At 42.5% G+C, this 15,068-nt stretch overlaps 1 protein-coding gene across 3 annotated transcripts in view; it reads right to left on the bottom strand.

Moving 5' to 3' along the window:
• The window catches only part of ush2a (Usher syndrome 2A (autosomal recessive, mild)), a 1,282,968-nt gene that overhangs the window by 583,194 nt on the left and 684,706 nt on the right, over window positions 1-15,068 (bottom strand). For all 3 annotated transcript variants that reach the window (XM_070889457.1, XM_070889458.1, XM_070889459.1), the window contains exons 27-29: window positions 3,435-3,708; window positions 1,203-1,406; window positions 1,015-1,095 (exon numbers count right to left, since the gene is read on the bottom strand). In XM_070889457.1, coding sequence (XP_070745558.1) covers window positions 1,015-1,095; window positions 1,203-1,406; window positions 3,435-3,708 — 559 coding nt within the window. The remainder of the gene's footprint in view (window positions 1-1,014; window positions 1,096-1,202; window positions 1,407-3,434; window positions 3,709-15,068) is intronic.

Genomic DNA, 15,068 nt, shown 5'->3' with positions numbered 1-15,068 from the left:
TTGATTCAACATCTTGATCTTCTGAGCCAATATCGTTTCTCACTAACGCACTGATCTCATCCTTTATCAACAGAGCTAACCCACCTCCTTTTCCTTTCTGTCTGTCCTTCCGAATTGTCAAATACCCCTGAATATAAGTATGTTGTTCAAGGCAGCATCCCATTGACATCAGTGAGGAACAGTCCATACCCGGGTTATGCTCAGAGGAACTCCAACAGACTGCGCCAAGTATAATCAGCAAGTATCGACAAAAGAGGTTTGTAATCAACTCATACAAAACATACGAAAATGATGAACAGGAAAAGACCAGCTGGTCCATCAAACCTAGCCCAAGTTCATGATGCCTGGAGCATCATGACTAGACACTTCCTCCCTCCTAGTAGCATTCAGTCTTATCAAAGAGCCAAAAAAAAACAGAAAAATAAATCCAGAGCCAATAGGGGAATAAATATCTGGAAAATTTCTCGCCCAGGTGAACAAAGTCAGTCCAGGAGACCACATTAACCTTCTTTACATTAACTGTTAAATCACTTACTTTTTATAAGATGTGATCTCTACCTGAGTTAACAACTGGTCCAGCTCCCTTCTAAGGCATGTCTTGTACAGACCCGCACAAGACAGCAAAGTATTCCATAACACCATAGCACATCACTTACATTTGGGGAATTGCTTTTGCCAATTTGGCTCAGTCAACTAGTATTAATACTTCTATAACACACATATCTGTATTTGTGTTCAGTAAATTTTCATCCGTATGAACCAATTGCCAAATACCTTTACCCATTTCCACTGTAATTTCTCATTGGCAACAAATCTCAAATTTTCAGTTTTGTTTTTAGATTTTCTTAAGTGGTGCAAAAATGTTTAAAGGGAAGTTAATCTTCTATAGAGTAATGGTCTATATTGGGTATTTAGCTGCTGAAACATTTAACATCTAAGAAAAAAATATAGTTCTTAACTGTTAATCAGTCTTCTCAAATAAATGCTGCAAGATTACAACAAATCATTTATTACCTGCTTCTTTTGTACGCCCTCGCTCCCAAGGACTAAACACTGATCCTCCTTGATTTGATGCCATAATTCTGTATAAATATTCTTCAAAAGTTCATAAGAATAACATATTAAATAGTAACCAGTGAAAGTATATAGTGAAAATCTGTATGAAGAATTTGTATGAAAGATTCTGTAGTTTCATATTTTACCTGTAAATGGATGCAAATCAGCATCGTATATAGTGTGTTTATTTCCAGTATACACAACAATGGAGTTATTTCTTCTGCAGTTACCAGCACTGTCAGGTGATAAGCATCCATCCAGATTGACTCTGACAGCAATAGTGGATGCAGCCACCAAATTTACGACAGCACCTTTTGTAAATCTAACATCTTTTATACATCCACCGAAACCTGGCAAACAATGAAAGTAATAAACGGAAAACAAATCCATGACTTCTACTTTAATTAGCTCAACTTAGAAAAGAACAATATCGCTGCAAGCACCCTTAGCAGCATATATATGAACTTCACACTTAGCAATTTTGCAATGCATGCTCTGTTTATGTAGCATTGGTGGAGAGTAATGTAGGTCAAAGTATTAGTGAATTAAAAAAATTCTGAGACAGGTGGGCTAAAAAGTGGAGAAAATGTTATAACCTTCAAGTGCGCACCAAAACATTGGCTGAATCAGTTAAAAAAGGTGAGAAATTACTATTAGTGTCTTTGAACTGTTCCCCAATTATTAATTTGTCCAAAGTAAGTTTTGATTTAACAGGAGCACCTTTCCAAAATACAATGTAAAAGTGCAACCGTAAAGATTCTATCTAGCAGTCAATGCAAATTCAATATATTTTGACTGTCTTTGCAGCCAGTATAGTGCACAATATTTCATGATATCAAAATAATTTGCAAAGAATATGACCTATGTAAACAGAGGGAATGAAGGTGAATCTGACACCATTTAGCTTGGAATTAGAGGCTGTGAGACCCCATTCCAGGATTTGAGTGCCAAATTGCCAGAGGGTGAAACATTAAACTGAGGTCCTGCCCACTTGGCCCTGTCAGATGTAGGTAAAAGATCCCCTGGCACTATTTGAATAAATACAGTGAGAATGCTTAGGGTTCTGGCCAAAGTGCAACCCTTAATCAAAATCAAATTAACTGGTCACTTTTCTCATTTTCTACTTGTGGAACCTTGCTGTGTGCAAATTGGCTTCTCTGTTTACTTATAACATAACAGTGACTACACTTCAAAAGTAATTAACTCTCAATGAGGTGTTTTGGGACATGCTGAGAATATGAAAGGCACTATACAAATAAAAGTTCTTCCTCTATCATTTTAAAAAAAACCTCAGCATTTAAATGAATGTCTACAAATATTATAGAAATAGTCTTATTTACAGTCGAGATGATGGCAAATCGCCATCATTCTGCCTTTGAAACTTGCCTCAACTTCAGGTGTTGGTGCAATCCTGAAGTTGCGGTCTGTCAATGACAACTCCAAAACTGTCTGCGCTGTGCCCTTGCACCCCCTTTTACTATCGACTAGGCTGAAAATAGATCCCTGATGTAGCTTTAGACATGTATAAAACTTAGGATGGACTCAATTGCTCAGATCTCTAAGTACTTGACTCCCACTCAGACAGTTGTGAGTTTGAGTCCCAGGGCTACCTGTCACTCAAACTGCCTTAGTGAGTTTTATTATTTCTCAGGCAGGCTGCTTGATGGATTACCACTGTTCTATCTCAAGGGAGGGACAACTAAAATTATCAAATTCTCCCTCTTCAAATTGCAATCCTTGCTGACCAGTCATTAAGCAGAACTGGTAGTAGTCATGAAGAAATCGGTGGAGCATCTTGCTCTTTAAAGCTAGAGTATGTGGTAATAGTAACATATAAAATAAATTAAAAACTTACATTTTTCACGACCTCTGGATGTCCCAAAGCACTTTATAGCCAATATAGTACTTTATTTTAAGTGTCGGAAATGCGGGAGTCATTTGTGCACATCAAGGTCCCACAAACAACAATATGATAATCTTGTTTTAGTGATGTTGGTTGTGGGATAAATATTGACCAGGATACCAGGGAGAACTCTTCTTCAAATAGTGCCATGGGATCTTTTACATCCACCTGAGAGGGCAGGTGGGACCTTTGTTTAATATCTTATCCAAAAGACTGCACCTCTGACTGTGCAACACTCCTTCAGTACTGCCTGGATTTCATGCTCAATTCTCTGGAGTGAGACTTGAACCCACAACCTTCTGACTCAGAGGCAAAAGTGGTACCACTGAGCCACAGCGGACACTGTGGCATGGAAAGAATTAGGTAAATTAAGTATTTTACAAAAGTCTGCAAGGTTTTCACTAAGAATATATTTTCTGAGAATTTGAAAATCAGTTCCAAATCAAAGACAAAATCTGTGTAAATTGTCACAAACCTTGGTTTAGTTCACATTCTCTGCAAAAGCTTTCTGCTTCAGTTGGGATTCCACCAAGATAAATTGGAGAGTTTATATGCAGCTCTTCTTCATCACTGGCCAGCTCTTGCTTAACTTGCCCATTCACATTCACTGATGCCACTGTACCGTGCTTCTTAAGTATAATGCTTTTCCATTTTCCATCACAGTAAGAAAGTCCCAACCAGAGGTCAACTCGAGTTGCACTTGAACTCGTATTAAACATGAAGCTCAAAATTCCACTGTGCAATTCAGCCTATGGGATCACATTCCAAAATTAAAAACCAATTTAAAGTGTTTACTAGTATTTTTTCCATTCAATTAATACTGCACTTATGATCTTGTAAATCAATGGAGCACTTGAATTGCATGATGAAAGTTGTTCATGTATTTTAATTTGCACAGATTGGAAATGACTAAATGTAGTAATTAGCAATAAAATCACAGACACTGATGCATCCTTAAATTTGCAATAAAACAGAAGAGGCTGCTCCATACTTAAATTGGCAAAACACACCTTAATTAATAAAACCTCCCTATTTCTTCCAAATGAATACTGAAATGCTAATTAATACTAATGTTAAATGTTCAAAAATTAATAATCTTTACTTACAACAAAACACTTAATAGCAAGTTGAGGACTGAAAATCATTACTAACTCATAATTATTACGATATCTGCTTCATAAATAGATTTTGTTTTTATTGAAAATTTAATGCAGCATGTTTCAGTATTCCAAAATGCATTAAAAAAAACACATAAGCATATATTTCACAAATTTGCATTCCATGTACAGTGCTTTAACCAATGGTAGCCCATATTGGTTGCACAGGTTAGTGGGCCAGCAGATATTCCATGAATTCATTTTAAAGGGCAAGAAAGCTTGTGAGGTCCATTGACCTCCATGCCTGAATTTCTAATATGTGGCCCAAGCAAGCAAAACTCCACCACATGTGTGCGTTTTACTGGTAATGTTTGTGGGACTATTGAAACGTGTATTAAGTGTTCAGTAAAAACAGAGAAAATGTTGGTTGAAGATGGAAAGGTAGGAGTCGAGGGTGAGCTTTTTGAGGAGAGGGGTGATTTTGAAAGGAAGAAATTCAGTACCTGAGGATAGGGAACCCTTGGTCAGCAGTGGAAGTTTAATGGGAATGGGGTCAACAAAGCAGGATGTAGGTCTCATGGACAAGATGAGCTCAGGTAAGGTTTTCTTCATTCTCAGGATGCGGACGTCGCTGGCAAGGCCAGCATTCATTGCCCATTCGTAGTTTCCCCTGAGGAGGTGATGGTGGGCCGCCTTCTTGAACTGCTGCAGCCCAGCACAGAAGATAGGAGAGAAACTAGAGAAAGACATGGGTTTGGGGTTGAGTGGAGCCTGGGGGAGGTTTGGCTTGATGAACAAGGGAAAGGGGTGTGGAGGGCAGCAGTAGAGGCAATTGAATGAATAGTGTCATTTTAGTGACATTTAGTCCATGACTTCTTTGCACTCGTTGGTGGCAAGTGTGGCGGGGTTTGGGCAGAAGGGTTTAAGGAGAGGGCTGGTAGTGGAGAAAAGCAGGAGGTTGTCTTTGCTCTGCAGGACAATCCTAATGATAGTAGACAGTATTGGCAGAAGAGAGTGAGGCCCACTAGTGCTTGATGTCAACCAGCAAGGTCTTGTGATGTATAGATAAATCAGTGGAGTGCCAGATATCCTCAAGTTTGTGTCACTTGAACTTGAGGGAGTGGAAACAGGGACCATACCAGAGGTACATCTGGGATAAACAAGGGTGTCAGAGATGGAGCTGAGGCAGTAGTTGAGCAAGTTGATGGTTGAAGAAGTATCATGACGAATGGAGAGCCAAAGACTAGCCAGTTGGGATTTTGAAAGTGCAGTTGTAAGTGACTTGGGGGCCAGTTTTTTTCCTGGGGCAGATGCAGAAGGAAGTGGATTTGGAAGGGGTTAGGGCTATATGGGTGGTGAAGAATTCAAGGGAATGATCAGAGATTACTTTGTCTGTGATCGAGACCAAGGTCAAGGGGTGTCAGTTTATAAGGAGGGCAAAGTTTAAGGCAAATTCAGAGGAGAGAAGGCAATGGGAACTGATGGACATTGAAATCACCCAGGATGTTGTATCACAATGAGCATTGTCCTTTTTGATGAAGTTGAGCTTTGAACCTTTTCCTCTTTAACACAACAGATAGTAACTCCATTGCTTTAACCATTTGGCCACCTCAGTACACTAAGATTCTGATTTATCTAATTGGCTCAAACTGAAAAAACTGTATAACAGTCGAAATAACCTTCACTCATGGCACTCATGTAGGGATACAGGCCACTCACTTTGTTATTCAAAACTCATTCATTGTTCCTGCCCACTGCATTCTTACCCACGCGGTTTTCTGAGTCGGTGAAGGCGCCTGCCACAGGCAGGCAGAGGGCTCATAAATACATGTAAATTGAGGTCCTATGATGCAAATAGGACCCCAATACCATTTTTATGTGAAATCACAATACTTGCATTCAGTGCTCAACTGGCCAGTAAAATCCAACTGGATAGGTCTCTCAGAAACACTGCAGCAGTATTTAAAGGGGCACTGAACAAAACAATGCCTTTAAAATAGTAAAGCATCTCAAGGCACTTCACAGGAGCGTAATCAGACAAAGGAGATAGTAGGATGGATGACTAATAACCTTGGTCAAAGAGGTAGGTTTTAAAAAGAGAAAGGTGGAGAGGCGGAGATGATTAGATAGGGAATTCCAGTGATTAGGGCCGCGACAGCTTAAGGCTGCGAATAGTAGGGTGGAGGATGTACAAGAGGCCACTCATCTTCAGCTAAGTGGATCATAGGATCATTGTGCTATTTGGATTGCCAGGAGAGTTTCCAGATTTTGCGCTTTTTTAGTCTTATCACCGTCAGTAAGCTTTAACTGCTTATCATAGGTGCTATCATTGCCAGTTTCATTTGGATGGAGGAACAGTTGTAAAAGAGGAGTAGCAGCAGCCTCAGCAACCAGCATCATCAGAATCTAGGGCTTTAGAAGACAAGGTGAGGGGGGTCCGTGCAGGAGGCAACACCTCGCACACAGGGTGTACAGGCAAAGAGCTATGGATCTATCTGAGGACCAGGGCATCAGGAGGTGATGTTTCTCCAAACAGGCTGTTGCAGACCTATACAGCCTCTTGCAACGGGACTGCTGTCTGCTGGTGTGGAGGTCATGATGTGCCACTGGCTGTCAAAGTCACCACAGCCTTAACTTCTTTGCCACTGGCTCTTTCCAGTCGGCTACAGGAGACATCACCTGCATCTCCCAGTCTGCAGTATGCAGTTACAGTGAACAGGTCACCAAGTCCCTGTTTGCCAGAGCTGACTGGTACATCACCCTCCCCATTGTCCTCAACAGTCAACATAAGAGAGCGTGAGGATTTGCAGCATTGGCTGGCTTTGCTCACATTCAGAGCGTCACTGATTGCACACATATTGCCATCAGGGCACCGGAACACCAACCAGCATCAATTGTGAATAGGAAAGATTACCACTCCATTAACGTCCAGGTAGTGTCCAGCAAAGTACCCACACAGCTATCACAATGCATTTATTCTACCACAATCTATCATCCCCACAGTTTTTGACACTTCCAGGAATGCAGCAGGATTGCCCCTGGGGGATATGGGATTCCCCCTACACATATGGTTCATGGCATCTCTCTGCTACTCTACAATGCCTGAGCAACACAGGTATAATCAAAGCCAGGGGAACACCAGCATGAATGTTGAACACACCATAGGGCTGCTGAAGCAGAGGTTCAGGTATCTCAACAGATCTGGGGGCTCCCTACAATATGCCCCAAAAAGTTTCCTACAGAATAGTGATGTGCTCCACATTGCACACTCCCTTAAACCTGCACTAAAGAACATTGAAACTGTAATATAGAGCTCCACCTAATGGACTACTGTGGTAATGCAACTGCTGTTGTAAATACAATAAAAGTCACATAATGTAATGGAGCCATCTTGTGTGTGTGTGCTTTAGTGATGATGTGAGAATATATCACATTGGCGATGCAGGATAGAATTTCTGAATACTCGAGCTGAAATTTTTGTTGGTGAATGATCCAGCCAACCAACAGAACGACTTTGAGAGGTTCTTTATTTTGCAGTACAGCTAAAAATCCAAGATAAATTTCAAACACACTATTGACATTGCCAGAGTCCAGATGGCCGCGCCATGGAAATAATAGGGTGCTTGGGTGAGTTCCATCATGACTAAGAAACTTCGGAGCGTATATGAAGCGGCTAGAAATGTTTTTCACCGCAAATTATATCATCGAAGTCTCTGATCATGAAAACCGTAACTGGGTAGGGTTAGAAAGAAAACAAGTTATTTTCCTGACTGAAGCAGGCCCTGCGGTGTATGAAATCCTGAAAAATGTGTTTGTTCCTGTTAAGCCAAAGTACACATCAATGACGGAGATTCTAACCAAATTAGGACAGCACTACAGTCCTGAGCTCCTGGAAATTGTTGAATGTTAACGTTTTGGATTACGAGATCAATCAATTGTTGAGGGTATTAGTGAGTACATTGTAGCTTTAAAAAAGCTATCCATTCACTGCCATTTCAGAAACTTTTAGGACCGAGCATTGCATGACCGCTTTGTTTGTGGGATGAAAAATAAAGCAATCAGAAGAAAGTTGTTGACGATCCCCAAACTTGACTTTAGATTTATCTTGTCAGACAACTATGTCGATGGATATGGCCAACCAACACTGCGGAGAATTTTACACCATTTCCAATCATCCGACAACCGAGGAGAATCACCTTCAGGTTAAAAGTAAAAGGCAGTTGGGCCCCAAGGCCTCAGCAATTGGCCAAGGTAACAGCGCATTGAAGTCATGTTATCATTGCTTGGGTCAACACAATGCTCAAAGCTGTCCATATGTGAAGGCAGAGAGTTTCTTCTGCAAGAAAAGTGGGCATCTTTCAAAGGTATGCCGACAGAAGAATAAACCAATGTTCAATGAAATCGCCAGAAACTACACAGCATTGTAGAAAAGCAACAGAGGACGTTCTGGAGCTACACGTCATCAGGAGCATAAGGGTATATAACAATAATTTGCGAAGTATCATCATCCAAGTAGACATTACAAGAACCAGGATACCCAGGGAAATCGACCTTGGTACATCCGTGAGCGTAGTACCGGAATCACTATATCTTGACAAGTTGAGCAATTTTCTGATAAAAAAGTCGAAGATAGAGCTGTGAGGCTACTCTGGAGAGCAAATTCCTGTGGTAGGCTGTATCACTATACTGGTGAAATACAAAGATCAGTTTCAGAGCTTGCATCTCTTATTAGTGGCAGGAGACAAGCTTGCCTTAATAGGTAGAAATTGGTTGGGATTACTGAAGCTGGATTGGAATGAGATTTTTTGTGTTGAACTGAGATTTGCATCGAAGGATGATGTCATTAAACAGTATCTGAAAGTATTCTGTGAAACAGGCAGTCCGATTCAAGGTTTCAAGGCAGGTGTCAAGGTACAGAAAAACACAAGACCAGTTTACTACAAGCCACATCCCGTACCATAGGCACTCAAGGAGAAAGTTGAACAAGAACTCAAAAGACTAGAAACTGAGAACATTATCTCTGAGGTAGATCTAAGTAATTGGGCTACATCGATTGTTGTTGTACCTAAGTCAGATGGTAATGCTGATGCTATGTCCAGGTTGCCATCCCCATCACAAGTTACACCCAATAGGGAAGAAGTGCTCTCTTTTTCATACATTGATGAACTGCCAGTCACAGCTGAAGAGATTGGTAGAGCAACCAATTGTGACCCAGTTATGTCAAAGGTGTGTGATTACATAGCAAATGGCTGGCCAAACGAAGTATCAGAGAAAGATATTCTTCGTTCGTAGGAATTAATTATTAGTGGATAAAGATTGTATCATGTGGGGTGCAAGAGTAGTTATTCCAAATAACTTCAGGTCCAAATTATTAGGAGATCTTCATGACCAACACCTGGGAATGTGCTTGACCAAGAGTTTTGCATGCAGTTACTTATGCTGGCCAGGTCTAGATAAAGATACAGGACTAGATTTTACACTTTTGTGCAGATTGCCCAAAAATGGGTGGTATTTCTGGCGTGGGCGGTAAAAATGGGTTTTCAGATCGCCGGCTTGTCATCCATTCTCAAAGCCCCTAGTCTCCATTTTAAAAATTGGGTGTTAGCACAAGCGATCTGAAATGGCCGTTAGCGTTAAATCTCTGACCTTCTGCCATAAAGTGTCACCATCCTTAGCAATGGCATGGCAACGCTCATTTCCTGCGATTCAGGAGGTCGGGGTCATCATTACATGCGCAGAAGAGGAGACAGAGAGAGAGGGAGCAGAGAGGGATTGAAAGCGTGTGTGGGCGTGGTGTGTGCTTCTTTTGGCTGTTGTGGGAGGCACGAGGGAGATTCACCAGCAGCAAAAAGCCCACTAAGCACCCAGAACATAGTTGGCACCGAATTTTTGTCCAACAAATAAGATATAACATGGAAAGGATGGAGGAGGCCCTGGAGCTGTTAGCCAGGAACACTGGTGGCAGAGGGCTCCCAATGGTCCTGGAGCGCGGCACTGCACCCCAAGGGCGTGCACCCCCATTGCCAACCACGCATGAGAGCCAGGAGCAACATCTTGCTTCTGGCTCGGAGCACGTTCCCACCTCAGGACCGTCCTCTCCCGTCCAAGCAGCGGTTCGGCCGTCATCCCCCCCCACCCAATGAAGCAGCGCCTGAGGAACTCCTCGGCCAGGCGATTTGGAGGTGGGAGAGGAAGGGGTAGGGGTAGAGGTGGGGAGGAGAAGCGTGGCGGGGGGGGGATGGGTTGGTTTTTACAGATATACTTATGATTTCAGACAAATGGTCGGTTTAAATGTTTTTTATTTAACATAACCTTGTTGCGCATTGGCTCAGATAGCTGCACCGTTACACACTGGTGATTTCTTAACATCAAAGGGTATAATTACACTTAACTTCAATCAACTTAAAGTTTAACTGTCACCAAGGTGATGGCCACCATTAATGTATGACCTGCACACCCAGCATTGTGTCAGTGTTTTCTTTCAGGCAAAACGCTCATTTATGAGCTCCTGATGCAAGAGTCTTGTAGCTGTGATGCCACCAAGGGCCCTTTCCTGCGGTCTACAGGGGGGCGGGGGCATGGCTTCAGCGTCAGCCTGCTTGTGTGGCCCGAGGTCAGCGTCCACCTCCTCATCCTCCTCTTCCTCTCTCTCCTCTGGTGGACCGTCAGACCCTTCTGGCAATTCTTGTCCCCTCCTGATAGCCAAGTTTTGCAGCATGGAGCACATCACCACAAATTGAGCTACCTGCTCAGGATGGTATTGGATGGAGCTCACCTCCTGAGTGGTCCAGGCATCCAAAGCGCTGCTTAAGCACTCCAATGATTTTCTCCACAATATTGCGAGTGGCTCTGTGGCTCTCATTGTATTGCTTCTCAGCTTCGGTGTGGATGTCACACAGGGGTGTCATCAGCCAGGTGGCGAGGCCATATCCTTTGTCACCAAGCATCCAGCATTGACCTTGTGGCTGATAGTTAAACAAGTCAGATACAGTGCTCTCATACAGGATGTGAGCATCATCGATGCTGCCCTGAAATTTAGCATTCACTGCCATAATAATTTGCTGGTGGTCAACAGCGAATTGCATTCAGGGAGTGGAATTCCTTGCGGTTGCTGAAAACCCCTGCATCCTGAAAAGGTGCCCACTTCGCGATGTGCTTACTGTCTATTTCTCCCTGCGCCTTGGGGACGTTAGCAATTTGGTAGAATCTTAAAGCCCTCTCAGTCTGAGCCTCCCTGGTCATAGGGAAGCTAATAAAGTCCATCCTGCGTGTGTACAGGGCTTCAATGACCTGTCTAATGTTACAGCAATGTGTGGCATGCTGAGATATACCACAAATGTCGCCAGCTGAGGCCTGAAAGGAATCCGACACGTAGAACAACAGTGCCGCGGTGACATTGACCTCGACAGACCGTGCAGTCCTGATGGTGCTGGCAGGCTGCAGATCTCTCCTTATGAGCTGACATATCTCACTGATAACCTCTTTGTGGAAGCGCAGTCTCCGAAGGCAGGTGGTGTCGCACAAGTTGAGGTAAGACTACTTGTCCCTGTACTTGTGGGGGGTGTAACGTCTGGTCCTCCTCATCAGTCTGGCATGTCTTACATTGGGCACATGATGCTGTCGAGTGTACCTTCTACCATCTAGAGTCTGTAGTATGTAAGTGGTTAAAAAAGGAGGGAGAGAGAAAACATGGAATTATAGACCGGTTAGCCTGACATTGGTGGTGGGAAAAATACTGGAGTCAATTAGTAAAGATGTAATGGCAGCGCATTTGGAAAGCAGTGATAAGATCGGTCCAAGTCAGCGTGGATTTATGAAAGGGAAATCATGCTTGACAAATCTTCTCGAGTTTTTTGAGGATGTAACGAGTAGAGTGGACAAGGGAGAACCAGTGGATGTGGTGTATTTGGACTTTCAAAAAGCTTTTGACAAGGTCCCACACAGGAGATTAGTGTGCAAAATTAAGGGACATGGTATTGGGGGTAATGTATTGACGTGGATAGAGAACTGGTTGGCAGACAGGAAGCAAAGAGTGGGAATAAACGGGTTCTTTTCAGAATGGCAGGCAATGACTAGTGGGGTACCACAAGGTTCAGTGCTGGGACCCCAGCTATTTACAATATACATTAATGATTTAGACAAAGGAATTGAATGTAATATCTCCAAGTTTGCAGATGATACTAAGCTGGGTGGCAGTGCGAGCTGCGAGGAGGATGCTAGGAGGCTACAGGGAACTTGGACAGGTTAGGTGAATGGGCAAATGCATGGCAGATGAAATATAATGTGGATAAGTGTGAGGTTATCCACTTTGGTGGCAAAAGCAGGAAGGCAAATTATTATCTGAATGGTGATAGATTAGTAAAAGGGGAGGTGCAACGAGGCCTGGGTATCATGGTACATCAGTCATTGAAGGTAGGCGTGCAAGTACAGCAGGCAGTAAAGAAAGCAAATTGCATGTTGGCCTTCATAGCGAGGAGATTTGCGTATAGGAGCAGGGAGGTCTTACTGCAGTTGTACAGGGCCTTGGTGAGACCACATCTTGAGTATTGTGTGCAGTTTTGGTCTCCTAATCTGAGGAAGGACATTCCTGATGTTGGGGAGGTCCAGAACCAGGGGTCACAGTCTAAGGATAAGGGGTAAGCCATTTAGGACTGAGATGAGGAGAAACTTTTTCACTCAGAGAATTGTGAACCTGTGGAATTCTCTACCACAGAAAGTTGTTGAGGCTAGTTCGTTAGATATATTCAAAAGGGAGTTAGATGTAGCCCTTATGGCTAAAGGGATCAAGGGGTATGGAGAGAAAGCAAGAATGAGGTACTGAAGTTGCATGATCAACCATGATCATATTGAATGGTGGTGCAGGCTCGAAGGGCCGAATGGCCTCCTCCTGCACCTATTTTCTATGTTTCTATCAAGAGAGGGTGAGAAAGGACAGGCCCCATTCCAATAGCTATCTGTTTTCCATCAATTGATCACAAAGAATGAATGTCCTCACTAAGACATCTATTAAATTCCAGACGTCTACAGTATGATAAATGTTTGTTCAGATGTTCACATCACCTCCAAAGTTCATCCAAACTCCACTGAGGTATAAGTAGAGCAGCCTTTTAAATGATGCGACATGTGATTTAGAAGATGGCGTCCGTACTGCTGTGAGTAGTTCCGATTGGTTTCACTTTTTCCCGGTGTTTTTTTCGGTGAGCGATATTGTCGGCGAGATGTGTGCGAGGTACCGAAAGTAAGGATGGGTGCTATACTGGGCGTTAGTTTCGGCATATGTAATCTTTATGACAAAACACAGTGGCCGGGCGGTATTATTAAATCTCGGCGTTAATTATGTGACGAAAATAACGCTGGGCGATATTATGGGCGTTGGGATCGCACATTCTGATGATTCCACCTCAAAAAAGAGGGCAGGCGGTATTATTTTTTCTCAGCGTTATGCACATGCAGAAAGTAATGCTTGGTGATAAGTGACCGAGAAATGGTTGTCAGTTTCCATTTTGTGGCTAAATGGGTGATATCTGGGTGTTACACGTCAGTTCAGCGTTAAAATAGACATTAATTGGGCGTTATGCATGCAAAAATAATGGAAAATCTAGCCCATAGAGTATATCGTTAGTCGTTGTACAACATGTCAATTGGTAACCAAGAAACCACTATCAGTACCATTACATCCATAGAAATGGCCTCCCAGGATGTGGCAAAGTTTAAATGTAGATTTTTCTGTGCTAGGACAACAATTGTTCAGTGTGATTGATAGGCATTCAAAGAGGGCAGAGGCGTTTCCGCTGCAGAAAATAACAAGAAGTAAAACACTAGATCATTTGCGAAGATTGTTTCCTTCATATGGCCTCCCAGAAGAAATTGTGTCTGATAATGGGCCACAATTTTATTCAGAATACTTTGCTTCAAAATGGTGCAGCAGAGCGCACAGTATGAATTGTAAAACGTACTTTCATCAAACAAATGTTGAATCCAAATCCAAAAAAAACGGCAGTTTTCATTGGACCACAAATTAGCAAATTTTCTGATTACTTATCATTACTTCTCATACAACTATCAGTAGGACACCATAGAGTTGTTTCTCAAATGATTGCCATGAACCAGGTTCTCGTTGTTAAAGCCAAACCTGGCAGTCAGTAGAAGAGAAACAATTAAGACAGTAAGAGAATCATGATAGAGGTAGAATAAGAGAGAGAAGTGTGAAATTGAATCAGAAGGTTAGAGTGAAGAGCCATCACAATGGGCCCAAGTTTCGGCCTCAGTTGCTCCTGATTTTTTGGAGCAACTGGTGTAGAACGGAGTATCTTAGAAATTCAAATTCTCAGCATTTAGTTTGCTCCAGTTCTAGTCAGTTAGAATAGTTTCACTTTGGAACAGAATTTTTTTTTCAAAAGGGGGCGTGTCCGGCCACTTACACCTGTTTTCAAAGTTTAGGCAGTGAAAACTTACTCCATATTAACTTAGAATGGAGTAAGTGAAGATTTTTGTACGTTCGAAAAAACCTTGTCTACTCTTTAGAAAATCAGGCGTAGGTTACAAATTAGGCGTAGGGAACTGGGGGGGGGGTTTAAAGGGAAGTTTACAAACATTAAACACTTCAGTTTTACAAATAAAGAGCCATCATCAATAATAAATGATAAATACATCAATAAATCAACCAATAAATAAATCAAAAAAAATTAATTAAAAATATATATTTTTTTAAAAATCAATAAATAAAACATTTTCTACTTACCGACTGCAACACCGGGAGTCCTTCAACAGCGTGCTGGGACGGTCCCCCCCCAGTGTGTCTCTGTCAGTGTCTCTATCTGTCTGTCTGTGTGTGTGTCTCTCACTCTCTGTCTGTCAATGTCTGTGTTTCTGACAGCGAGGGGAGAAGGGGGGAGGGGGAGGGGGAGGTGGAGAAGGGAGGTGAGGGGGGAGAAGGGAGGTGAGGGGAGAGAAGGGAGGTGGGGGGGAGGGGAGAAGGGGGATGAGAAGGGAGGGAGGGAAGGAGAGAGAAG

Source organism: Pristiophorus japonicus, chromosome 9 (genome assembly GCF_044704955.1).
Source record: "Pristiophorus japonicus isolate sPriJap1 chromosome 9, sPriJap1.hap1, whole genome shotgun sequence".
In the NCBI taxonomy this organism is placed as follows: Eukaryota; Metazoa; Chordata; class Chondrichthyes; family Pristiophoridae; genus Pristiophorus; species Pristiophorus japonicus.
The sequence above is the reverse complement of the archived record's forward strand: the minus strand, read 5'-3'. Positions and strand labels throughout refer to the sequence as shown.